At 40.6% G+C, this 27,554-nt stretch overlaps 1 protein-coding gene across 6 annotated transcripts in view; it reads left to right on the top strand.

Annotated features, from left to right (window-relative positions):
• The window catches only part of Maged1 (MAGE family member D1), a 156,934-nt gene extending 138,551 nt beyond the window's left edge, over positions 1–18,383 (top strand). For 2 of the 6 annotated variants that reach the window (XM_087189699.1, XM_004875325.3), the window contains 12 exons: positions 11,488–11,561; positions 12,268–12,999; positions 13,610–14,278; positions 14,423–14,486; positions 14,713–14,792; positions 14,971–15,062; positions 15,295–15,374; positions 15,466–15,508; positions 15,850–15,912; positions 16,509–16,623; positions 17,585–17,970; positions 18,175–18,383. In XM_087189699.1, the coding sequence (XP_087045825.1) occupies positions 11,517–11,561; positions 12,268–12,999; positions 13,610–14,278; positions 14,423–14,486; positions 14,713–14,792; positions 14,971–15,062; positions 15,295–15,374; positions 15,466–15,508; positions 15,850–15,912; positions 16,509–16,623; positions 17,585–17,962 (2,361 nt within the window). In that variant the 5' untranslated portion in view covers positions 11,488–11,516 and the 3' untranslated portion in view covers positions 17,963–17,970; positions 18,175–18,383. Of the gene's footprint in view, positions 1–10,723; positions 10,975–11,487; positions 11,562–12,267; positions 13,000–13,609; positions 14,279–14,422; positions 14,487–14,712; positions 14,793–14,970; positions 15,063–15,294; positions 15,375–15,465; positions 15,509–15,849; positions 15,913–16,508; positions 16,624–17,584; positions 17,971–18,174 lie in introns of those variants that run through there. The other 4 variants (XM_087189700.1, XM_087189701.1, XM_004875324.3 and 1 more) reach the window with 3 other exon arrangements.
• Positions 18,384–27,554: the final 9,171 nt, after the last annotated feature.

The raw sequence follows: 27,554 nt of genomic DNA, 5'->3' as shown, positions 1-27,554 counted from the left end.
AGAGCCAATGGGAGGAAGATCATATGAATTACTAGCTGAGCAGTTTTTAGTGGGCAGTGGAATGGGTCCTGCAACAGCACTGAGCTCTGTGACATTTGGTGGCCTGAGCAGTGTGTGGGATATACCCCATGGGCAGAGTTTGGTGGCATTTGGGGTGGTGGTGCGAGTGTGCCCATTCTAGCATTGCCCTTCTCTACTGCCACATCACACCCATCCCAGCCACTCCACACCCCTGTCTGTTTTCCTGGTCCCTATCCATAACTCAACCCATGTTTTTTTCTGTCCCAAAGGCTCCTTGGTCCTAAGTCAATCACCAGCCTCTGATTAATTTTTGTCTAGTTGATCTATTTGTGACAATGGGGTATTGAGGTCCACCACTACTATTGTATTAGTGCTTATTTGATTTTTTATCTCCATTAGTATTTGTTTTATATAGTTGGGCACACTAGTGTTTGGTGCATATATGTTTATATTGTCATCTCTTACTCTTGGATTGTTCCCTTTACAAGGATATAGTGTCCTTCTTTGTCTCTCTTAATCAGTGTTGGTTTAAAATCCACTTGATCTGCAAAGAGGATAGCTACTCCTGCTTTTTTTCAGGTTCCTGTCACATGGAGTATTGTTTTCCACCCTTTAACTTTCAGTCTGTGAGTTTCTTTTTGAATTAAGTGTGTTTCTTGTATGCAGCATATTGTTGGATCTTGCTTCTTGACTCATTCTGCCAGTCTACTTCTTTTGATTGGTGAACTGAGACCATTAGCATTGATGGTTATAACTGATACGTATTGACTTATCATTGTCATGATTTTTTCTTTTTGTTGGATTCTCCCCCTTTGCATTTAATTTCTTGTCATGCCCGATGAATTCATTCTGCTGTGCTTCCTGGGCTTGTGATCCTCATTGTCTGTTCCTAGGATGTTGTCTAAAATTTTTTGGAGTGCTGGTATGATATTCATGAAGTCCCTAAGGTGCTCATTATCATGAAAGTATCTTATTTCTCCATCAATTTTGAAACATAGTTTTTCAGGGTACATCAATCTGGGCTGGAGGCTGTTTTCCTTTAGGGCTTGGAATAGGTCCCTCCAAGCTCTTCTTGCCTTGAGGGTTTGAGTTGAGAAGTCTTCTGTGATTCTGATGGGCTTTCCTTTGTATGTGATTTGTTTCTTTTCTCTCACTGCTTGTAGAATTTTGTTCTTCTGTTGGGTTTCTGTAATCTTAACTATTATATGCCTATGTGTAGTTTTATTTTGATCAAGGCTAGTTGTAGTCCTGTATACCTCACTCATCTGTATGTCAAGTTCTTTTCCCCTGCTTGGGAAGTTTTCTGCCATCACTTCTGTGAACAGCTTTTTTATGTCATCTGCACTCTCCCGTGTTTCTTCATTGACTCCAGTCAGTGTTATGTTAATTCTTCTTTGCATCGTCTAGCAGCTGCTGGATTGATTTCTTGTGGTCCCTTACTTTTTTAAAGAAATTTTTCTTTTCCTGATCACTAATTGCAATCCTATCTTCTATATCTGAAATTCTATCCTTGCATTGGCTCATTCTGCTGCATAAACTTTCAGTAGAGTTTTTAATCTCCTGGAAACCTATTTGCATCTGTTTTATGGATTCCTTTTGTTTCCTATGTTGGGATTCCATCATGTTCCTCAGATCCTCTATTTTTGTATCTGTTTCCTCTCTAGATTTATTAATCATGTCTTGTACTATGGGCACAATCTCTGCTGTTATCTGAGAAATTATTTCTGATTTCTTTTTTTTTTGTTTTGGTCCTGGGGATAGAACTCAGGACCTTGCACTTGTGAGGCAGGTGGCGGAACCACTGAGCTAAATTCCCGGCCCTCTGATTTCATTTTTTCCAGATCCTCTTTTGTTGCCATTTCAGGGAGTCCAGTTGATTGAGTATCAGATTGTTCTATCTTGTTTCCCTTCAGGCACCTCCTTGGTGCTGTGGGCAGTGGTATGGTGGCCCAGAAGGTTCACCTGCTATGTGCTGGGGATATCGCTCTGCTCCTTGGTGGTGGGTGCGGTGGTATAGTGCCCTGGAAGATTCACCTCCTCTGAGCTTTAATTTTCTGTCTAAGGCTTTCCTTAGTTTCTCATCTGAAGGTTCTCTCTCCTGTGAACATCTTGGTTACTGGGCTTTGTTTCCCAATGTGAAAAGAGGTAAGACAGGCAGGCACAGGGCAGTGAGTGCTCAGCTGAGTTGAAATCACAGCCACTTGGCCACTACTGTTTTACTCGGTTTTTCCCTCAACTTGTTCCCTCAGGGGTTTTGATGCTTTCCCAAGATGGTGTATTCACTGTGGCTGGGCTGTCAGCAGTGCTGGGATTGAGAAGCAACCCTGCTTTTTTTCACCTAACACCCCTGATACTGGATATAGAAACTTCAGGTTGCCTTCCCATGCCTAGGTTTTTCATTTGCCCCCATTGGCAGGTATGTGCAGATCCTGAGTAGCATCCTCTGAGTGTCCTGTGAGTGCTCCTACCTCTAATCCGCCATGATGGAGACCTCCTGAATAAAATATTTAAGAAATATATTTAGGTGCTAATATGAGAAAAATGGTCAGAGCTTGTTGAAGAGTTCTTAGAAATGACATTAAAAACCATAATCTTTAAGATGAAAAACCTATAAACTGGGCTTCCTCAGAATTCAAAATTTTGCTCTGCAAAATTCTGTTAAGAAGATGCAAAGAGAAGCTATAAATTGTCAAAAAAAATATTTGCAAGACACATACCAGACAAAAGACTCATATGTATAATATATAAACTCTCAAAACTCAGCATTGAAAATGCAAGAAAAGGGACTGGGGATTTAGCTCAGTGGTTCTGCCTCCTGCCTCGCAAGCGCAAGGTCCCGAGTTTGATCCCCAGTACCAAAAATAAAAATAAATAAATAAATAAAAAGCAAGAAAGAAAACAATCCAATTAGAAAATTTGTAAGGACATGAAAAGGCATTTCATCAAAGAAGATGCATGGATGGCAAATAATCAATGAAGAAATGTTAACTATCAGGGATATTAACTATCAGGGAAATTTTGTGAAATATACTACTGCATACCTATGGCTCAAAAATACTGACAACAAATTCTGGCAAGGATTTAGAGGAATTGGATCATTCACATGTTCCTGATAGAATGTAAAGCAGTACAACACTCTAGGAAAGTCTGATAGTTTTCTATAAAATCAACATGTACTTACTACAAGATCCAGCAATTGCACTCTTGAACGTTTATCACAGAGAAATGAGAACTTACACACACACACACACACACACACACAAAGTCACACAAAATTCACAGAAAACAAAAGAACAAAAACCCTTGTGCACACATGGTTATAGCAGCTTTATTCACAATAATGTTAAACTGGAAATGACCCAGATATTTTCAGTGGGTAATGGTTAAACTAAAAGCGGTACATTTATATCATGGAATATTACTCAGCAGAAAAAGAAACAAACTATTGAAACACACAACAACTTGGACATATCTCATATTCTGGATGTGAAAAAAAAGCTCATCTCAAATTGTGACATATTGCATGATTCCATTTTTAGCACCTCAAAATTGTAAAATTACAGAGATGGAGAACATATGAGTAGCTGCCAGGGATTAGGGTTGGTGGTAGGAATAGGGAGGTGGGTGGGACTTTTTAAAAATTTGACAAGATTTATTGGTTATTTTAGTAAAGACATTAATCTCAGTCTCTTTTCATTCTTCGTCTTGACCTTAGATTAATATTTCATCTCATTTGGGTCAAGAAAAGAGTATGTAGTAGAGGGATGTTATTCTAACAAATTTTAAAATGGACCAAAATGAATAGTTTCCCTACATAAAAGTAAATTAAAGTTAAATTCATGTATCTTGATATAATTAAATCATTTAAGAACTAATAGTCCTATATACATTTCCATTGTTTTACTTGGGGCTTAATCTAAACTTTAATGTAAAGGAACAACTTACTAGGCATATGCATAGGTTTCTTCTCTGGAGTTACTACCTGTTAAGAGATCAGCAAGTAACTACCGCCAATAAAATAGTCTGAAGCTGCCTCCAAATTTAACATTGTAGGAATTTTAATGAAATCATTGTGTCATTTTTCTTTTGTCTGTGTTATGCTTTCAAAGATGTGTTTAACTGTCACATTAAGAAAAGTCCATATACAATATAAAAATACAAAACAAATACCCTACAATACACAAATGAACAGTATATGTGATGAGCAATTTCATAAAATGTGTTTGAAGATGCATTTTCTTTCCTTTTATTTTCAGTATCTACAGTGCTTTTGAGAGGTCACTGGTCAGTATGTGTATACTTAAAAAATTGCTCTAATAAGAAATCCTGTAATGAGTTCAATTCAAATTGGATTTAACAAGTTAGTAACGTAAATGCTTAGAGTTATGGAAAATGCGTCTTACAGTTTTCCATCATTTTGGTGGTAGTTTGTATTTTAAAAGAAACAGCTTGCTTATGATGTGTCTAGTTCTGATGGAAATGTTTACAGGAACTAGCTATTAAACAAAAACCAAGAGAAGCACATTCAAAATATTGATTTACTTTGGTAGCAAATGGCTGTTCTTTGAAGACTAATGAAGGTAGACATGACCATTAATGTGAAGTGGGCTATTTCAAATACTCAATACTTCACATATAATTTTTTTAAATTTTTTTTTTTGGTCAAAGACTTCAGCATCTGTATGATCACAATGCAATACCCAATATATGATTACTTGAAACAAAGCAAATCCCTATGAGGAAAAAAATCTGTGTTTTAATTTTATCTAAATTTACTTTCAGTCAATAGTCCAGCAACATTTTCCTTTTAGTACAGTACTCCCCCTTTCTCAATAAGGCTGATCCTAGAAGCCAAACAGTTTAAGTAAAGAGGGAGTTAATTTAGGAGTAACTGATAGTAGTTTTAAACAGATAGCAACTTTTTGCTTCCCTCTTAATGTGTTAATAGTTTTGTCTAAAAAATATCCAGTTCTTAAAAAGGTACCATTTTGGGGCGGGGATGTAGCTCAATGATGCAGCGCCTGCTTGGCAAGCTTGAGGCCCTGAGTTTGATTTCTGGTACTAAATAAATAAATATAAATAAATAAATAAATAAAATCTCCAACATAATTCTCATTTTTTTTTTTGGTACTGGGGATCAAACTGGACCTTGCACTTGAGAGGCAGGCGGCAGAACCACTGAGCTAAATCCCTGGCCCTGTAATTTCGCATTTTTTAAAAAAGGTACCATTTCTGGTTTCTTTATTATGTCTAACCTTTGGAAATGAATCATATGAAACTACAAAATTAGCAAATGTCTTGAAATTTGTATATAAAACATAAATTACCTCTAATTTCAAGCTCTCACTTATTAGTGTATAACTCCATCTTAAGAAGAAAAAACTGTTCTGAAGATAAATCTTACACCATTCTTTTAAAAAAAAAAAAAAGGAATTGTTCCCTTTAACTTTACACCCATACCATATCCCAATTCAAAACACATAATTTAATTATCTTGGTCATGGACACTTCCAAGATGAGATTTTATATTTCATTCCCATAGCTTCTGGTTATCAGAAAACATGCTTTCCTTTATTGGAAGAGTTTGGTCCGGCTGATATTGATATTCTTCATCTTCATCTTTGCTTCTGGAGGCATTTCCTTTGGTTCAGTATCTTCAGCTTCATTAAAAGCTGTTGCTATTGAAAGGGTTTTTGGAGCAGGAGTTGGAACAATTTCTTTAGGCTTACTCAATCCAAGTTTGATGAATATAGCTCATATTTTCTTTGTTGTCTGACTGCCTATGGCAAATCCAAACCTGGAGATCTTCGTAGGCTTTGTGGGGAGGTCTGCAGCTTCTTCTTCAGCTAATCGCTTCTCAGCACTGCGACTGGAACTTTCCCCTCCATTACTCCAGCAGCTCCAGCTGTCTGGGACTTCTTATCATTTTCCCAGCCTCGGCCTCCCATTGGGTGGGACTTTAAAAGGAGAAAACTTTGTGGTAATGTATGGGTTTTATATCTTGATTGTTGTAGTGATTATAGAGACCTTAAAGTGACATAGAACTGTAATGTCATTATCGTGGGTTAGATTTTGTATTGCAGTATCATAGATATAGCCTTTAGGAGAAGTGGATGGAAGGTTTATCGTTGCAATTTTCTGTGTATCTGTAATTATTTCAAAATTAAAAGGTTTCTTTTTTTTTTTTTTTTGGTACCAGTGATCGAACTCAGTACCTCACACTTGCGAGGCAGGCGATGGAACCACTGAGCTAAATCCCTGGCCCTTAAAAGGTTTCTAAAACTTTAAAAGTCAGTGCCGGGGACTTAGCTCAGAGGCACCACGCCTGTCTGGCAAGCACAATGAATGTCCCGATTTCGATTCCCAGAACTGGAAAAAAAAAATTACAAAAAATAATAGGATTAATAGAATGTTGCTAAAAGCAGCTGGGAACCAGCTGTATTTTCGAAATCATGCCATAAATATTAGCTGGTCGGATACCATTGCTGCCAATACTAAACACTAGACATTGAATGCTGGCCCTATTACCAGTACTGCCCCTAGAAGTTCCATTTTCTTATGGCTGCTGCTCCCACCACAACCCTGGCAATGAATTCCATCATTGCTGTTTTGTTTGTTTTTTGTTATGGTTTTTTATTTTGTTGTTATTTGAGGCAGGGTCCCACTATGTAGTTCAGGCTGGCCTTGAACTCACTATGTATCTCAGTTTGGCCTACAACTTTCAGCAATCCTCCTGCTTCAGCCTCCTGAGTGCTGGGATTACAGGCATGTGCCACCATCACCATGCCTGGCCCATCTGGATATTTTTCAGCCTTTTTTTTTTTTCCAGTCTCGGGAATGGAACTCAGGACCTTACACTATTGAGGCAGGCAGCATCACCACTGAGCTCAGTGCCTGGCCCCCATCTGGATTTTTTTAATCCCTCCTTTCAAAGTTTTAGTTGGGAGTTATGACTGTGCAGTGAAAAGGTTATCTCACCAGATTTGGAGTATTCAGACCCTGTGCATTAAAAAATATATATATTTTACAAAAAAAGGTATGGCTCTTGGGAGGTAACCTGTAAACCCTTAGAATATTCTGCTTTTGTTTGCCTGGGACCTTGAGCCATAGTTTGTGCTAACTGTACGGTTTATTGTGGGAGGTTCAGCTGCAGGGTCTTAGTTTTGACTCTGAATAGTCTGGAGACTGAATAACTATGGTCAGCTATGCAGATGCTGCATGGATATCCAACTGACCCTTAATAAAATTCCTGGGCACCAAGGCTTGGGTGAACTTCTTTGGTTGAAAATACTCCTTGCATGTTTTGTTTTGTTTCCTTAAAACAGGATCTCTTTATGTCCAGGCTGGCCTTGAACTCACTATGTAGCCCAGGTTGGCCTGGAACTCACAGAGTTCTTCTTGCCTCAGCCTCCTCCCGAGTGCTGAGACTACAGATGTGTGCACCACCATGCATGGCTTTGAATGTTTTCATGTATCATTGTTGGGAGAAGTAAGCTTGGGCCATACTTCTACTATAGAGAGGATGACTGGAAACACATGCCTGATCTGTTCTGTATTCTGCTTATACACCTTTTCCCTTCATTTGTTGACTTAATCTGTATTCTTTCACCATAATAAACCATGTCATGTGTGTGACACTTTTTCTCAGTTCTGTGAGTCTTTCCAGTGAGTCATTGGCTCCAAGAGTAGTCTTTACGAGCTTGCCTTGCTGGTAAATCCAGTACTGCCAAGGGCATGTGAAGAAGTGAATACCTGACCTTTGTGGCATTTACAGTTGGGACTACTGTGCAATATAAAGTATGTATGGTGTATTACCTTACTAAAATGTGAAAAATTGAATAAAACATGTAGGATTGTATAGAGAACTCCTGAAAGTCAAATAAGACAAAGACAGCCCAAGCAAAATATAGGTGAAAGACTTGCACATGCACTTTACAAAAGAAATCTAATATGTTCGTTGCCATATAAAATTGTTTCGCCATATTATCAGAAATGTAAATTAAAACCACAAGAAAATGACAATACATATCAGGTTGGCAAAAATTTGGAAAGGTCTTAAAATACCAACTAATACAGAGTATATTTTAGGCATGTAGTATCATAGGAATAAAAAGTATTTACACATTAAAATAAGGGTATGTGCATAAGAATTTTGTTTGTTTGTTTGTTTGTTTTGGTACTGGGGATCGAACTCGGGTCCTTGCGCTTGCGAAGAATTTTGATTATAATGTTGTTTGTATGTTCCCCTTTTCCTAAAAATCCTAAAACTAGAATGAATGCCTGCCTAGGGAACTGTTTGAATGCATTGTAGTACATATTTATCATAGAATATGATGCACCCATTTAAAAGAATAAATCAGAGGTAGATTACTATTAAATAAGATGAGATGCATAAAATTCTATGTAGTATGTAATTCTTGTAAAGCAGTAAACATTACTTACTGAACATGGAAAAATATAAAAATGGTACTAACGCATGCCTGGTAGGCAAAGGTAGAAGTTGAGAAAGAAGACAGTTTAAAATATTTGTGGCATATTTATAATCCCATTGGTGTAAGAATAAATTATATCCATAAAGTGGTTTATGAAAATGTAGCATAAAATCTTGGCAATTATTTTAAGATTGTGAGATATGGAATGATTTACTTAATTTCTAAAGTACTTAGATAATATTTGAATTTTTAATTATGAATGTGCACTTCAATAATGAATATGTATTATTTATATAATGAAAAATAAGTGAATTTATCACAGGAAAAATAATCTTTCAGGTTTCTTGCTTTAGCAATTGGGTAGACAGTGATTCATTATTCATGACATATTTAGTGAGCATGTAAAATGTACCAGGCATTGTTCTAGGCACTAGGGATACCACAATTAATAAAACAGACAACAATCTATCTCCTTAAGCTTACATTCTAATGTGGAGGCAGTGGTATCACTAAAGGAGATTGATGGTGGGGAGGAGGATATATACGAGGGATTCAGTTTGGTATTTGTTAATTTTGAGAATACCGAGAGATATCCATTTGGAGAATGTAGGTAGAAAGTTGGATTACAGATCTAGAATTCATAGGCCAAAGGAAGGACTAGAGATACAGATATGGAAGCAGATAGCATAAAGTGGTGTTTCAGACCTCCTTTCTTGAGTCTGATCACGTCCCACTGCAGACACTGTACAGAGGAAGAGCTGAGGAAAAACAGGCAGCTGACAGGGGAGGTTGCTATGCAACAGATGAGGAAAGTCATCCAGCCAGGCAGAATTGATGTTGGCCCTTGGGGAGTGAATGCTGCAGTTCCTTCTAGCACCAGCTTCCTCTCATACTCAGGCTGCTGGCAGAGCTGATGCCAGAACAAATGAGAAATGCACAGGGATTTACCTTGGATTTTGGAAAAGTTATCAGTTCAATTTAAATCACCTCACATCTGTATATCGTTTTCTGCCTTTTTGCGATTCTCCAGTCGTCCTGGAAGCACAGCAGCCTGTGTGTTCTTGGGCAGGACCCACTTACCGTGCTTCCTTTTTTTGCACGTTGAGAAACCAGCTCAGAGTTGATTGACCCGAGGCAGCTCACACAGCCAGTGACAGACAGGCTGGGCACTTCACCCCTGGAATTCTGAAGCCCAGCCCAGCTTCTTTCCACAAGATTGTGGCTTGCCCAGGCTCCAGCCCTGGAAGGAACTGGGGCTTGGCCTGGAACAGACACACAAGCACCTGATTGTTCTGGCAGCTCCACTGGGCACCAGGAAGGACTTGGGGGTTGGTAGTGTGATGGTATCTCTGACAGGAGAGGTCTGACAGTAGAAACAGAGTAGACCCCAAGGAGCAAGTCTCACATGTGGATGGACCCACATAGAGCTCAGAGTGTGATCTTAGGCCTACTGGAAAACAAATTTTCTTGTTTGGGGCAGATATTGGGGTGAGGGAGGCCAGTCACTCAGGAAGAGAGGGTACCTAGATTTCCAGGCCTGCAATAGCAAAATGTGGGCTTCTTATTCAGGGTCTCAGGCCCAAATTTTGCATTTTCTGTTTTCTGGCCCAGTGGCCTTGTTTGGTTCATGGGCTGTGTGTGTGCCTCAGCTTCCTGGTCTGTGAAACGGGGATGTTGACATCCCCCTCTTGGGTCTGCTGTGAGAGGCAAACAAGCCTCAGCACAGGTCCTGCTGTGAGGTACAAAGTGTACCTTTCTGTCTGCTCTTTCAGTCCCCTCACAAAATGTTTCCATGGCAGTAACTGCAGAAAGGACAGTAGAGAAGGTAATGTTCTGAGTCTGGGAGATAGTGAGGGGGAACATGTAGAGTCATGCGCGGCAGGCAGCCTCTTTACTACCCCTACAGGGTGTAGTCTCCAGGCTTTCAGTTACCTTGGTTGCCAAGTGGATGCATTTCGCAGAGGTCTAGCACTTGTTGCCATTACAGTCCCCCTCCCCTAAATCTCCTTAATATTGACCTGAGTGGCTGTGGGCAAGGGGGTGGAGGTGTCAGTCACCTGGCTGGAGGGGACCTGAGTAGAGCAGGAACTGAATAGTGACGCACTGCGGAAACGATAGGGGGCCAGTATGTGGGGCAAGGGGTGGGACCAAGAGGCATGGCGTATCTGTTGGGGGAGGGGATGCACACTGTCGACCTGGTTGGTGGTAGGAGGATGTGGTGGCAAAGAGGCGGGACCTCCCTCCATTGCACATGCGCTTTGTGGTCTCCAGGACTGAGCTTTTGTTGGGAAAGCAGGCGGGACTCTTGTGGACAGTTAGCACTTGCGCATGCGTGCGCAGCGTCCTTAGGCCGTGGGTGGTATATTAATCTAAGAGGCGGGGTCGTCTAAGCTGCCGCGCTGGCATTTTCTCCTGGAGAAGGAAAGAGTACGGCTGCTGAGAGCCCAGCCCAGCAATCCCGGTCCTCTGAGTCCTGAAGAAGGGAGGCAACGAGGGGGTTGGGGTTGGGGCCTGAGGCAAGGTGAGATTAGCCCTCAGATAGGACATTTGTTCCCTGTTGTGGTCCCTTTCCCATTTTATTTTTTTATCCTGATCCTTTCACTCAGGATTCTGAACTCCCTTCCGCTGCCTGTACCGATTCACATCTCCCACCTGTCCCTTTCTGATTTAGAACCCCCGTTCTCTGAACCTTTGTCCAGTCCCCTCTCATTGTTCCTTACAAAATCCTCACATATTTCTGGACCTTGGTCTGTATGTTTAAAAGCTCCTCTTCATTCAAAACCTCCATTCAACCTCCCAAATACAAAAGCCCAAGCCCCTTCCCCCAGATTCAGAACTCTTTCTCTGTCAGCCTCTTGACCTTAAGAATCTCCATCCGGGCGCCCGTTCAGTTTTCCCGCTGCGACCCAACCCGTTTCTCCACATTCAGCCCCTCATCCGCTTCCACAATCCACACACAAACACACGCACACGGTTAGGCCCCTGTATTTACCCTCTGTAGTGTAACGCCTAGCTCCTCTCCCACAACCCCCAGGCTCTGCTCTAGCCAGAGGGACCGGAGCCATGGCTCAGAAAATGGACTGTGGTGCGGGCCTCCTCGGCTTCCAGGTGAGATTTCTGCTCCCCACCCCACCATTTCCTTAACAGACTGTACCCCCGCCCTTGGGGCCCATTGGTTGTCCAGTCTCCAGGATTTTGCCCTCTATCTTGCCTAGACTTCGTCTTTTTTTAAAATAAAATTCTCAGCGTTTATCGAAGGGGGGAGGGGCGACTCTTTTCAGCCATCAGTCCCTGCTTAGAGAAAGGGGAGACCCTGTTAGTAGTCAGGGCAATTTGCCTAAAGAATGCGGGTTGATAAGGAACCATTTTTTTCCACAGTCCTGACTGTGGAGCATTGTGTCTCCTCTTTCCCAACCCCCTAACTCCACTCTCCCTTTCTCCTACGTTCCCCATCCTGTACGACCCCCCTTCTCTTCAACTCCGCCTTGAGCCCTGAGCTCCCACAGCAAGCCTCACTGGCTCTACCCTAAGCTCACTTCTCCTTCAGAGCCCCCACCCCGCTCCAGTTCGTGCCAGCTCCTCACACGGCCTCGTCCTACTTGCCCCTTCCCTCATCCTCCATGAGCACGGTTTCTATCCGCCCCGCCTCCACCGCTCCGCCTCCCTTCCACCCTTATCTGTCCCTTCGGTCTCTGTCTGGGTCCTCCTGTGTTTGCACCAGCCGCTGCCTGCAGCTCTCCTGCTGTACTGTGCCCCTGCTGCTCCAGCTTCTGAGGCCCAGAGATTTATCCCCCCTCTCTCACTGTATTTACAGGCTGAAGCCTCAGTAGAAGACAGCACCTTACTTATGCAGACCTTGATGGAAGCAATCCAGATCTCAGAAGCTCCACCTACCAGCCAGGCCACAGCAGCTGCCAGTGGGCAGAATGCTAGTCCCCAGTGTTCACAGCTCCCAACTGCCAGTGAGATGGCTGATGTTCAGGTTTTAGCAGCTGCTGCAAGGCCTAAAACAGCCTTTAAAACCCAGAATGCCACTACAAAAGGCCCAAATGATGTCTACGATTTCTCTCAGGCACATAGTGCCAAGGAGATATCCAATACTCAACCTAAGGCACCCTTTAAGCCCCAGAATGCCACTCCAAAGGGCCCAAATGCTGCCTATGATTTTTCCCAGGCAGCAGCCACAAGTGAATTGGCTGCTAGTAAGTCTGAGGTGGCCTTATTTAAAGCCCAGGATGTCACTACTAAGGTGGGCCCAAATGCTACCAGTAATTTCTCTCGGTCTCCCAGTGCCAATGAGATGGCCACTAACCAGCCTAAAACTGCCTTCAAGGCTTGGAATGATACCACTGAGGCCCCTATAGCAGATACCCAGACCCACAGTCAGAATGTAAACCGGGCCAAATTGGCCACTTCCCAGGCAGACACAGAGACCAACCCAAGTATCTTTGAACCTGACGGTGCAGCTGCGCAGACATCAGCAGAAGGTTCCCTGGCTCAGAATTTGGAGTCTCGGACTATCATTCGGGGCAAGAGAACCCGTAAGGTGAGATCCCTGCTAGCTTCATTTTTTTTCAGGCTCCTCAATTTTTTCTAAATGAAACAAAAATATAACTACCTGTATTCAGGTAAGCTGCAGGGAATCTTGAGGTGAATGTTTATTTCTGTTTCCTGAATATTCACAAACTGATGGGAAGACAGTACACACACGCAGATAATAAACCTGTATGTAATTCATTTTAAATTTTGGTAGCAGCCATCATGTGTTAAGTCTTGAGCTAGGCACACTCACAAAGGTCGTGTTATTAAATCCTCTTACTTGCTAGGGATCATAGTCTCAGTTTTACAGGGAGGGAAACTAAGTCCCAGAAAGGTGAAGTGACCTAAGTTATTTGTTCAGGGTGGTAGAGCCACTAGTGGACATAGGAAGAGGAGAAGCCACAGAACCCACCCTTGGGTTCCTCTTGGCCTGATTTGGAGATGAAATTCCTCCCCGGAACACAGTGAAAGGCAAGCTCATGACTCAGGGTGACCAGTGGCCAGTAGGTCAAGTCGTTAACTACAGATGAGTGTTTAGGGGAGCTTTTTGGAATAGCAAGGATGAAGACACAGTACCAACTAGTGACCTTGAACGTTTCTTTTGTCTGATGTTGCAGATTAATAACTTGAATGTGGAAGAGAACAGCAGTGGTGATCAGAGGCGGGCCCCACTGGCTGCCGGGACCTGGAGGGCTGCACCAGTTCCAGGGACCACTCAGAACCCACCTGGTGCACCCCCTAATGTGCTCTGGCAGACCCCATTGGCTTGGCAGAACCCATCTGGCTGGCAAAACCAGGCAGCCAGGCAGACCCCACCAACACGTCAGAACCCCCCAGCTAGGCAGTCCCCACCATCCTGGCAGAACCCAATTGCATGGCAGAATCCAGTGATCTGGCCAAACCCAGTAATCTGGCAGAATCCAGTGATCTGGCCGAACCCCATTGTCTGGCCTGGTCCAGTTGTCTGGCCAAATCCAGTGGCTTGGCAGAATCTACCTGGATGGCATACTCCACCTGGATGGCAGAACACACCGGGCTGGCACGGCCCTCCAGACTGGCAAGGCCCTTCTGATTGGCCATTACCTCCTGACTGGCCACTTCCCCCTGATTGGCCACTTTCCACTGACTGGCCACTTCCACCTGACTGGATCCCTGCAGATTGGCCCATTCCACCTGACTGGCAGAACTTGCGACCCTCGTCTAACCTGCGACCCTCCCCCAACTCGCGTGCCTCACAGAACCTGGCTGCCCCACAACCCCGAGATGTGGCCCTTCTTCAGGAAAGAGTAAGAGTTGTACCTCCCTACTTGTTTCTCTCTCACTCTGTTGTTTCTCTCTCCCTCTCTCTCTTCTGTTGTCCTTATATTTATAATAAACTAAGTTTTCTGCAAATGTCTTAGAACTTAAATGATTTCTTTCTCCCCTCTCAGGCAAATAAGTTAGTAAAGTACCTGATGCTTAAAGACTACACAAAGGTGCCCATCAAGCGCTCAGGTAGGCAGCTAGTATTCCTTCCTCAAACTCTGCCTGTCCCCTCCTTATTTTCTGTGGGCATACCTTTGTTTATACTATGTCCCTTCTCCTGCTGGCCCCTCGCTTCCATGGCTGGTTCTTCATTTCCCATGCTTGAGCATCCTGGCTTATTATCCTCAGCAGGGTTTGCAAAGTGGCCAGGGAGTCGCTCCCATTGAACCTAGGTCTTCTCTCCTCTCTCCTATAGAAATGCTGAGGGATATCATCCGAGAATATACTGATGTTTATCCAGAAATCATTGAACGTGCATGCTTTGTCCTGGAGAAGGTGAGAAGGCAGCCCTGCGGGACAGGAATGTTGGGAAAAGTCTGGATTTTAAAGATTCATGGGATTCCTACTGGGAGTTTAGGATAAGTCTCACAGAAAAATGAGTGCTTATGAGTATTGCTTGTGCTAAATCTCCTAATTTCTTTTTTCTTTCTTTTTTTTGGGGGGGTTCCTGTAGAAATTTGGGATACAACTGAAAGAAATTGACAAGGAAGAACACCTATACATTCTCATCAGTACCCCTGAGTCCCTGGCTGGCATACTGGGAACGTAAGATGGGAAAGGAGGTGGAATGTGGCCTTTCTCAGTGATGTCCATCCCCCCACCCCGGGAGTTTCCAATAGGTCAGGGTCAGAGTTCAGGGTTACATAACAGGTCATGGGCAAAGCTGGGGTATTATTCTCCCCTAGCTGTGGAATATTGGGGAAGCTAGATGGGTAAGCTGGCTGGGGTGTCTAATGCAAATGGCTGCTGAAAATATATTATTTTTATCCTCCTTTAGGACCAAAGACACACCCAAGCTGGGTCTCCTCTTAGTGATTCTGGGTGTCATCTTCATGAATGGCAACCGTGCCAGTGAGGGTGAGTGGCTGGACTTGCACCTGGGGGTTGGCCATAGCCTGATTTCTATGCTCATTTTCCATGCCTTGTCTCCTCTTGCCTCCCATTGCAGCTGTCCTCTGGGAGGCACTACGCAAGATGGGACTGCGTCCTGGGTATGATCAGGCTCTGTCATCTCTTACTTATTTGAATCATCCTTTGGCAGCAGAGGATGGTCCCCAGGATTGCATTAACTGGGTGGTCTGGGGGTTTGGTTTGGGGAGGTACAGAACCCAGGGATGTGACCTGGGTGGAAGTGGAAGGGGAAGCAGTCTGAACTCTCTGCCTCTTTTTTCATCTCTGATCTTATGCTGGAAAGCTCTCTGCTTTACTTTGGGCAAAGTTATAGTATCTCTCTCTCCCTCCCTCCCTCTCTTTCTCTCTCTCTCCCTCCCTCTCTCTCTCTGTCTCTTTTTCTCTCTCTTTCTTTTTTTTTTCTTTTTTTGGTTACTATCAGGGTGAGACATCCTCTCCTTGGAGATCTGAGAAAACTTCTTACTTACGAGTTTGTAAAGCAGAAGTAAGTGATACCTAAGGAGCTTTTTCTGGTCCTCGTGATTCTGTGTGTTGGTCTGCCTCAGAAAGCCCTTCTGAAGCTTATTTCTTAAACTATAGCTGCTCATAGACTCACAGAAGCACATTTGTACTCAAGGGTGCTTATTGTGTGTACTCCTTTAAGTTGAGTCTTTCTATTTTAGAGCTACCTTACAAGTAACTGACACCTGCCCACTGTCTTCCTGGCAGACATTCCCAAGGTTGGGCCAGGTAGAGGCTTTTGCACTGCGATGTAGTCATGGCAATGGGCCTGTGGCTTATTGACAAGATTATAAGAATCTGGAGCCTTGGCAGAGGGAGTGAGATTAGTGTTGTCCTTTCTGTGACCCAACTCAAGCCTCCCTTGCAGCTCTGAATGATTGCCTGGTGTAGAATCACTGGCACAGAAATTTAAAGGCCTGATTATTAAAGGGTAAATACCCTGATTGTGGTTAAGAATGAGTCTGGAGTAAGAGAATTGCTACTTGAAATCCGGAGTTTCAAAGTCTTGGATTATTATGCATCAGTGGATATATTACCATTCTGCCTGGGTAGGTAACACAGACATTTTTGCTCTTTCAGATACCTGGACTACAGACGAGTGCCCAACAGCAACCCTCCTGAGTATGAGTTCCTCTGGGGCCTCCGTTCCTACCATGAGACTAGCAAGATGAAAGTGTTGAGATTCATTGCAGAGGTAACAGAACTGCTCCATAACTGATAGTAGCTGGGAAAGGTCCAGAAAAAAGGTCCAGAAAAGGAATAATATCCTAGATATGTTGTTGCTATATGTAGTAACAGAAAATAAGGTGCTTGATATGTATTAGGTGCTTGGTATGTATTAACACTATTATGGGTTTTGTATTTTTTTTTCAGAATGTTTTAATATTTTTGTTTCCAAGCTTTACTTAAGTATTATTGACAAAAATTGTACATATTTACAAGGTATGTCATGTTTTTTCTGTTGATTTTTTTTACATTGATTGATTGTGGTACTGGGGATCGAACTCAGAACCTTGTACTTTCCAGGCAGACATGGTGCCACTGAGCTACAGCCCCATTTATTTATTTTTGACTGAAAAGAATTGTACATCTTTGTGGGGTGCAATATAATGTTTTGATTATGTATGTGTATTTATTATGGAATGATTAAATCAAGCTAAGTAACTATCCATCATCTTACATACTAACCATGTTTTTGGTGGTAAAAATGTTTAAAGCCAACTCTCTTAGTGATTTTCAAATATGCAATACATACTCATTAACTATAATCATCCTGTACAACAGATCTGCAAACTTATTCATCCTATCTAATTGAAACTTTGTGCCCCTTAACCACCTCACCCCACCCCATCACAGGCCCTGACAGCTACCATTCTGCTCTACTATGAGTTTGACCTCTTTTTTGGATTCCACCTATAAGTGAGATCATACAGTATATGTCTTTCTGTTTCTGGTTTATCTACTCACCGTATAATGTCCTCCAGCTTCATCCATGTTGTCACAAATGGCAGGATTTCCTTCTTTTTAAAGGATGAATAATACTCCATTGTGTATATATACCACATTTTCATTATCTGTTCATCTGTTGAGGTATACTTTGATTCTCTATCTTGGCTATCGTTAAAGAGGCTTTTGTTTTTTGTTTCTCATCGCAGGTTCAGAAGAGAGACCCTCGTGACTGGACTGCACAGTTCATGGAGGCTGCAGATGAGGCCTTGGATGCTCTGGATGCTGCTTCAGCTGAGGCTGAAGCCCGAGCTGAAGCAAGAACCCGCATGGGCATTGGAGATGAGGCTGTATCTGGGCCCTGGAGCTGGGATGACATAGAGTTTGAGCTGCTGACCTGGGATGAAGAAGGAGATTTTGGAGATCCCTGGTCCAGAATCCCATTTACTTTCTGGGCCAGATACCACCAGAATGCCCGCTCCAGATTTCCTCAGACCTTCGCTGGTCCCATTATTGGTCCTAGTGGTACAGCCAGTGCTAACTTTACTGCCAACTTTGGTGCCATTGGTTTCTTCTGGGTTGAGTGAGATGTTGGGTAGGTATATCACTTTGGATTGGGCAAATTGGGGGATACAGGGTAGATGGGTTTCCATTTATGTGCATGAGCTAGGAGTCATAGGAAACCTGTGGTGGGGAGATGAGGGAGGTATAGGAAAGTACTGTTTGGTATTTATGTTCCTTCCTATTTGATATAATGTATATCATTGGATTTTTCCCTTTTCTTTTCTTATATTCACAGATATTGCTCATCAGTTGCAATAGCCCTTCCCTTGAGTGAGGCTGAAGCCTCAGATTCCTTCTAAATACAGCTATGTAGAGAGCCACATCCTGTTGACTGAAAGTGGCATGCAAGATAAATATATTTGCTGTTACTGTCTCTTGCTTTTTTTTTTTTCATGTGCTGTCAAGTTTTGGTATCAGAAATAAACATTGAAACTGCAAGGTGAATTAGATGTGCATCCCTTTTTTCTGTATTCAGGGAGAGATCAACACATTAATGGGAGAAGACATCAGCTCTATCCTGAAGAGCAGATCAGCATCCAACAGGTGAAAATATGGATAGCTCCAGCTAATGGATTCGGGGCCAAAAGAGGGATCAGTGAACACAAGTGTTAATAAGACATAAGAACTAGTATAGTTTATTCAATAAATATCATCTAGGTAACTCTGGTGATAGATATACTGCTGCATATTCTGAAATGATTGACATTGAGAGAAATAACATAATGAAGGAAAGTGTAAGTAGGTAGGTGCTCAGATAGTAGATTTAAGATGGTAGAAGAGGCAGAATTCCAGGTGATGACAAGGTTCAGAGAGTGGAGAGTTGAAGGGGAGAGCCAGGGGATATTGGTTATGTTGTTCATGTGACAAGTGAAATAACTCCAGGATAGAGGCAGGAGTAAGACTAAAAACACTTATGAGCCAGGTCCAAAGTCTCCGTGAGAAACAAAATGTACTCCCTAGCCACATTGCCTCTAAAGGGGTAGGCTCTTAGGCACACCTCCCTGTCTCTGGAAATGCAGCACAGGAAGCTATCCCTCTAGGAAATCCACAGTGCTCTATTCCCACAGGACCAGGGCTTCGTCACAGAGAGGGTTTTATGGAGAGTGAAGAAGTCCTTGCTCCTGCAGGGTGAAAGAGGAGCTTTTGTTGCTAGTGAACAAAACTTAAGAAAGTAAGACAAAGCTCCATGCAGAGCTAGACAGCCTTTAGATGTGATCATAAACAGGGACCTGGCTTGAACTACTGAGATCTATCTTGGAAGCTAAGACTCCCACTGAGGATGAAATTAGGCCTAGGCTATGACTTAGAAGCTTGGTGTTATCTGGACATGTGGACAAGGATGGAGACAGGAGCTTCTGGGGTAGAAAAAATGCAAGAGCAAAGGCAAAGTCTCTTCTCAGAAAGGACTCAGTAAAGGGCAAAGTCAATGTCCAGAGCTTCCTTGGGTTCCTGGTGATGTCCATATTCTGAGAAAAAAAGCCCTTGATTGTAAGGAGAAATGTAGGGCCCCAGCCCTCCCCTGCCCCTTGTCCTCACTATCAGGAACTATTCTTAGAGCCAGTCTGGTTCCTGACTCTTCTCAAGCAGGCCTAGGAGAATCTCTTGAGGCCTTTGGGGCAGGGGACTGCTCTAGCCCTGTGTCCCTGGTGGCTCAGGCCTGGGCTGCAATTCCTGCTTTTCTGGATGATGATTATTATTCCCATTGATGTGAAACACTTGGGATCTATGGAGCTAGGTGGCCTTTCTGTGGAGGAGGGTGCTTTCACCACATGTTCACAGCCAGCCTGGATAGAGTCCCTTACCTACCTCAGGTTTCTACTGGTGTGGGCTCATGGTCTCTACAGTCAGGTAGATGAACTCCACTTTGCAGCCTTGGAGAAGAACAATCCATGGATAGCCTCTGTGAGCTACATGAGGCCTCCAGCTGATAGCCAGCAAAGAAACCAGGACCTTAGACCTCCAGCTGTAGGGACCGGAGTTGTGCCAACAATTTTAATGAGACTGGAAGTAGATTCTTTCCCTGAAGCTCCAGAAAGAAATATAGCCCTACCAACACCTTAATTTCAGTCTTGCCTGAACAGAGAACCTAACCAAGCCATGCCTGGACTTCTGACCTACAGTAGGAGGGAGATTAAAAATGGATATTGTTTTAGGCACTCAGTTTGTGATAATTTTTTATGCATTAGTAAAAAACCAAAATATAGTCTCTGTAGGATGACATGTTCGGATGTTTGCATACATCCATTGAAACAGTAAACTATATTATTTCCCCTGGTATTGCCAAGGGTCAGGCATGTAATTTACTCTTAGTCAATTATGTGTTCTCTTCTTGGATTTTGAAATCTGGTGATTGACACAGAGTTTAAAAAATAGTATATGTGATTGTTATCCTCAGGGTAGCATTCTGATCAGACTATTATTGTCTTTTTGTTTCAGTTCCTATCCAGTTCTTGTTACTTTTTCCAATCTTCTTTCAGTTCTGTGAGTCTCTGACATCTTTCTAATGAAACTTTTATTTACATTGGCAAGAAGTCCTTGTGTGATAGCCAACCTGACTCCATTTGTGCGCCTGACTCTGTGTAAAGTCCAGTGATTCTGGGTGGTCGCTCCCCCCCTCCCAGTCCCCTCAGTTAATACATAACAAATCACTGCATCCTATGTAAGTCTGCAACTATATTATCTTTACTACCTTGTAAACAGAAGACTCCTGCACATATGTGATACTTTGTTTTAACTAAACTGTGTGAAACTGCCCCTGACCCCCACTAACTTAGCAAAGTTCTGCTCCTGTGAAGTTCCACTTGTGCTCCCTGACTCCCTGAGCCCTCCCCAAATAGAAGAGCCCTTAAAAAGACCCTGCAGACTGCCTTGCCTTTGTCCAGAATCTTTTTGGCATGAGCCACTGTGGACCGCTAGCTATGATAATGAAGGATTCCATTTAATTCAGAGTGTGGCGCATCTCTATAGTTCCAACTCACCTGGCCCTATAACACTTGGTTCCAATTCCACCTTTTTCCAATGATAGGGCATTGGCCAAGTATCTTTCCCTCTCTGAGTCCTAGTTTACTCATCTATAAAAGTAGACAAGGAAATAAAGTAATTGGTGTATTTGGCAAAAACTGAATTACTGAACACTCCCCTACATTTCCTAGACACTTCTACTCTTGTGCTGGTGTGATATGATTGTTTCTGGCCTGTGTATATAAGTGATATGTGCATTTCCAAGGCAAGACACCTACAAGCCCATGTATCTTTAAAATAATGTTATGTCCAGCAAAGTCCTGGAAAAGAAAAGTTTCCCTGGATAGTTGGTTGGATGTCATAGTGTAGGTGAATCTCATGCAGTAGGATGAGAATAAGGAAGGAAGGACTTGGGATGGCTTTTGAATCTGAGACTTGGCCCTAACTTGCCCCATCTCTATCATAGCATCAAGTTGCAAAGGGGCTCATGTACAGAGGTAGTTGATTGCATTAATTTGGTAGGGAAAAGGGCAAGTGCAGGATACAGACAGATTAGACTGGAGGCCCCTAAAGCGTACTGGAGGAACAAGTAAAGGTTGGGTACAGATTAAAGAAAAACCTCAAAGATGAGCCTGGTTTGTTTAGACTCTCTCCAAGAACGTTAGTTGGCCATTCATATGATGCCAATTTTAGTATCATATTAATATTAGTTTTAGTATCCATTGATGATTCTTCATTCAGTTATTATCATGCATATTATACAGAGATAACTATTCCCATCCTTTTTAATGGAAGATCCAATTTATATAGACTCATAATTTTATAATTATAAATCATTATTTACAAATAAAGCAAAAGTATCTGAAAAGGAATTTTATCAAATATTTTATAATTTGGAAATCAACTGATGTTTCCATGATGTTTAGTTTGATACTTTCATGCATGCAGATAGCATGCACTGATAAAATCCAGCCTCCCTTTAATCTTCTCCCACCCACCCTTCCCAGCCTCTATTTGTTATTCTACATTCATGTTGATCTTTTAGCTTTTATCATTCTTTTTTCTGTTTTTATTGAGGTGGAATTGAGAAGTAAAGGGGAACAAGGGAGCAGAGAGGAAAAGGAAGGGACAAGAAAAAAAGGAATAGAAGGAAAAAATGGAAACAAACTTTTGTAAATAAAGAGGGGAAGAGGGGCTGAAGGGAGGGGAGGGGAATGGGAAAAAAAAGAAGGAAGATATTCAAATTCCCTATGATGAATGTTATAATTATGTGTATCTAAAAATGTACCAACAAAATTTTTTTTTTTTTGGACTGGGGATCGAACTCAGGTCCTTGTGCTTGCGAGGCAGGTGGCAGAACCACTGAGCTAAATCCCCAGCCCCCAACAAAAAATTTTTAAAAATTTAAAAATGATACATATTTACAGTGTACAATGTAATGCTTTGATATATGTGTACATTGTGAAATAATTGCCATCAAGCTAATTTATATATGCATTTGCTCAAATAGTTATCATTTTTGTGGGTGGTGAGGAAATTTAAGGTCTAGTCTCGTAGTAAATTTCAAGTATACAATCCAGAATTATTAGCTATAGGCACTATTCTGTACATTAGATCTCCAGAATTTATATTATCCTATGTAACTGAAACTTCATACCCTTTGATCAATGTTTCTCCATCCCCTTCCCAACACCAGCTCCTGGAAGCCACCATTCTATTCTTAATTTGACTTTTTTAGATTCCACATGTAAGTAAGATCATGTGGCATTTGTCTTTCTGTGTCTGCCTTATTTCACTTAGCATAATACCCTCTGAACCCACTAATGATGTTGCAAATGTCAAGATTTTCTTTTTAAGGCTAAATAGTATTCCACTGTGTATGTTTACCACATTTCTTTACCCATTCATCTGTTAATGGACACATGGGGTTGATCTGGACTATTGTGAATAGTGCTGCAATCAACAGTACAGATATCTCTTAATACTGTATTCTGAGAAGAGATATCTCTTAGATATAATAATTTCATTTCCTTTGGATTTATACCCGGAAGTGGGATTGCTAGACCATATGATAGTTCTGTCTTCAGGTTTTTGAAGAATCTCCACGTTGTTTTCCATAAAATAAGTTCAACATCAATAATCATCAGAGAAATGCAAGTTAAAATCACAATCACATCTGAATGGTTGTTATCAGTAAAACAAGATAACTAGCATTGGGGAAGATGTGGAGAAAAGGGAATTTTTATACACTATTGATGGGAATGTAAAGAGTACATACATATAAATTTAAACTGGTCTATGTCTACAAAAAAGTCTTTCCTAGAGTTTAGTCAGAGTTGTACTATACCTGTGAATCATTTTGGGGGAATGTACATCTTTATAATGTTAGTCCTTCCATTTGATGCACATAAGCTTCTCCACTTATTTTGGTCTTATAGGATTTTTTTCATCAGAATTTTTACCATACCTATACGGTATGTGTTTTGGTTATACCTAAGTATTTCCTTTTCTTTGGAATCATAAATGGTATTGTGTCTTTAATTTCCATTTTCACACACTTCTTATAAATAGACAACTGATTGGTTTTTCTATGTGTGTTGAATCTATAATCCCATGAACTTGCTAAAGTCATTTTTATTTTTTGTAGAATCCTTGGGACTTTATCCATAGACAATCAGGCCATCTGCAAATAGGGATAGTTTTCTTATTTCCAATCTGTCTGTATACCTTTTGTATTTATTTTTTTTCGGTTTTATTGTACTAGCTAGAATTTTCTGTACTATATTGAACAAGAATAATGACAACAGATGAACTTGCATGTCATTGATATGGAAGGGCAAATACTTCAGGCTCTCCAATTGCCTCTGACTGCCTAGAAAGGGGGACAGATGATGAGGGCTAAAGAAAAAAAGACAACAGAGACTTGTGTAATTTCAAAGTATATGGGGGTCCAGGAGGTCATTGCCTCAGAGTGGGCAAAGACCAAGACACCAAGACTCTCCCACCTAGCCACTATTTATTGGGTACACAATAATTAGACGTGGGGGGGGAGGGGGGATGGGTGGGATGAATTAAGCTGATAAGGAACTTGTCCCTCACTAGGTGAAACCTTTCTCTTTTGTATAGCTACTGGGTTCTCAAGGAACCAGGATGTCTTCAGCTGATGCTATCTTGCCTCTGAGCACCACAGCATCACAGAGCATTGAGGCCTCAGCTGTGACCCGAGCCAAAATGGGAGTTATGTTTCTGCCTGCCATAGCAGGCTCCTGGGCAAGGCAAATTGGGCATTAGACAGCTATAGTCATACTTTAAATATGAAATGATTTTTCCCCAAAATTTATGTAGAAATGCTCCCAACATCAGGCTTTCACTATTAAGTATGATCTTAACTATACAGGAGTTGGTAGAAGGTTTTTGTAAGTTGAGGAAGTTTCTATTCCTGCTTTGTTGAGATTTTTTACTATTAATGTTTGTTGTATTTTGTTAATGCTTTTTTGGTGTCTTGTATGATTGTATGATTTTTCTTCTTTAATTTTTGTAAATTTTTCATTCTGGTAAAATGCACTTAACAAAATTTAGCATCTTCATCATTTTTAAGTGTATAGTTAATTAGTGTTAATATACCACATTGTTGTGCAACTGCCTGCAGAACTTGTTCATCTTGCAAAGCTGAAATTCTATATCCAATACATAACTTCCTATTTTCCCCCTCACCAGTCTGTGGAAACCATGATTGCAGTTTCTGTATCTCCTCATATAAGTTATATTATAGGGAATTTATCTGTACTTAATGGGTTTAATTTCACTTAGCGTAATGTCCTCCAGGTTTATCTGTGATCTACCAGTGACATTTATTGCTTCCAACTCTGGGGTATTGTGAATAGTGCTGCAATGAACATGGATATGCAAATATCTGAAACTCCATTTCAATTCTTTTGGATATATACCCAGAAGTGGGAATACTGGGTGCTGTGATAGTTCTATTTTTAATTTTTTTGACAAACTGCCATTCTCTTTTCCATAGTGATTGCACCATTTTATAATCCTAACAACAGTGCACAAGGATTCTAATTTGTCCATGTCTTCAACAACACTTATTATTTTATAGGTTTTATTTATTTATTGGATAGTTCCAGTAGATCTGAGGTGATAGTTTGATTTGAATTTCCCTTGTGATTAATAGTGTTGAACATCTTTCAATATGATTATTGGCCATTTGTATATCATCTTTGTAAAAATGTCTATTCAAGTCCTTTGCTTATTTTTAATTGAGTTATTCGATTTTTTTTGTTTAAGTTGCAGGACTTATTTATATATTGTTTATTAATACTTTATCAGCTATGTTGTTTACAAATATCCTACATTCTATATGTTGGCTTTTCACTCTATTTTGTTCTTTGATACACAAGATTGTTTAAGTTTGTAGTATCTATTTTTGCTTTTGTTACCTGTGCTTTTGGTGTCATAACCAAAAATTTAATGCCAAACCCAGTATCACGAAAGTTTTCTTTCATATTTTCTTCTATGAATTTTATACTTTTAGGTCTTGCCCTTAAATCTTTAATCCTTTTGGTTTTGTTGTTCTTTTGCTTGTTTTTCCAGTCCTGAGGATTGAACTCAGGGAGTGCTGAGCTACATCCCCAGCCTTTTTGAGACAGGGTCTTGCTAAGTTCCCCAGGCTGGCCTCAAACTTTTGATCCTTCTGCCTCAGCCTCCGAAGTAGATGGGATTACAGATATTTGCCACTATGCCCAGCTTCTTTAATCCATTTTGAGTTAATTTTTGTTTATGGTGTATAATAAGGGTCTAATTTCATTTGTTTGCATATGGATATCCAGTTTCCCCAACCCCATTTGTTGAAGAGACTTTTTTTCTACTGAATAATCTTAGCACTCTTGTCAAAGATCATTTAACCACATATTTGAAGGTTTATCTCAGCCTGCATTCTCTTTCATTAGTCTACATGTCTACCTTTATCCCAGTAATTACTGTAGTTTTGTAATGTTTTAAAATTAGAAAGAGCGAATTCTCTTAACTTTGCTCTTCTTTTCATAATTGTTCTGGGTCCCTTAAAATTCCACATGTATTTTAGAATGATTTTGCTATATGAAAAATGCTGGTGGGATTACATAGAATTTGTAATCACTTTGATTATATGGGCATCTTAATAATCAATATTAACTTTTAATCTTGAACATGGAAAGTCCTTTTGTTTTCTTCAGTTTCTTTCATCAATTGTTAAAGTTTTCTTTCATCACCTTGGTTGGGTTTATTCATATAAGTATTAGTATTCTATTCTTTTTGTTGTATTGTAAATACAATTCTTTTCTTTTTCAAATTATTGTTACTGTATAGAAATACAAATGAGTTTTGTATGTTGATTATATATCTTGCAACTTTGAATTTATTAGTGTCAACATGTTTTGCTGTTATGTAAACTAAGGGCTATCTGCATATAAGAAAGATTATATCATCTATAAAGAAAGATAATTTTTATTCATTTCTAGTATGCATTCCTTTTACTTTGTTTTTGCCTGTTTTGCTTTGCCTGCTGGGCCTTCTGATACTATGTTGAAGAGACCAGCTACAGTGGTATTCTTATTTTATTCCTTTTTTTTTTTTCTTATTCCTGATCCTAAAGGAAGATAAGCTCATAAAATTAGTTGGAAAGTGTGTTCTTGTCTGTAAGAGAGTGCGTAAAATCAATATTAATTGTTTCAATATTTGGTTATATTCTCAAGTCAAATCATCTGGAACTATATGTTTCTTTGTAGGGAGTCTTTATAAGTAATTTTCTTTAATAATTATATCTTTCATCTAATTTAAATTTTGATTTCTTATATTTTTTCAGAATTAAGTTATGGAATTAATGAGTATTATTATTTGTCACATTCTCTGTTACCTTTTTTTATGCTTGCAGAATCTATAGTAACATTCCTTGTTTTGTTCTTAATATTGATTATTTATCCTTTTATTTTTGTCAATATTACTAAAGTTTTTCCAATCTTATGATATTTCCAAGAACCATCTTTTGTTGTATTGATTTTCTAGATCACATCCTATTTTCAATATTCTTTTCTAGTATCATCTTTATTATTTTTTTCCTTCTCCTTCTCTATGTTTACTTTGCTTTCCTTTTGCTATTTTCTTGAGATAAAAACTTAGATCTTTTATTTTAAGTTTTCTTTTTAATGTAAGCATTTAGTGATACAAACCTCTCTCGCTACTGTTTTATTGTGTAGCACATACATTGACATCTTTTATTTCATTTTTATTCCATTCTATGTATTTTTCAAATTTCCTTTGGATTTTGTAGAAGTATATTGTTTAATTTTGTGATGTGTAAATTTGTTCTTATAGATTACTAATTTGATTCTTTTATGGTTAGAGAACGTATGCTTTATGATGTTGTTTTAATGCTGTTGAGGTTTATCTCCAAGATATGGTTTGTCCTATTGAATGCTTCATGAGTGCTTGAAAAAATATTTTTACTGTTACTAAGTAGAGTTCCTTCTCCCTCTCCTTCTCCCTCTCCCTCCCTTCCTCTCTGTTTCTCTCTGTCTCTTTATATGTGTGTGTGTGTATTATCTCATTGATCAGTTGCACATCATTGCAGATGCTTTGTCTAGTAGTTTCATCTATTGCTGAGAATGC

Source organism: Heterocephalus glaber, unplaced genomic scaffold, assembly GCF_053883595.1.
Source record: "Heterocephalus glaber isolate CG9 unplaced genomic scaffold, H.glaber_assembly_v1.0 deba00001546, whole genome shotgun sequence".
Classification (NCBI taxonomy): Eukaryota; Metazoa; Chordata; class Mammalia; order Rodentia; family Bathyergidae; genus Heterocephalus; species Heterocephalus glaber.
This window is presented reverse-complemented; position numbering and strand designations above follow the sequence as displayed.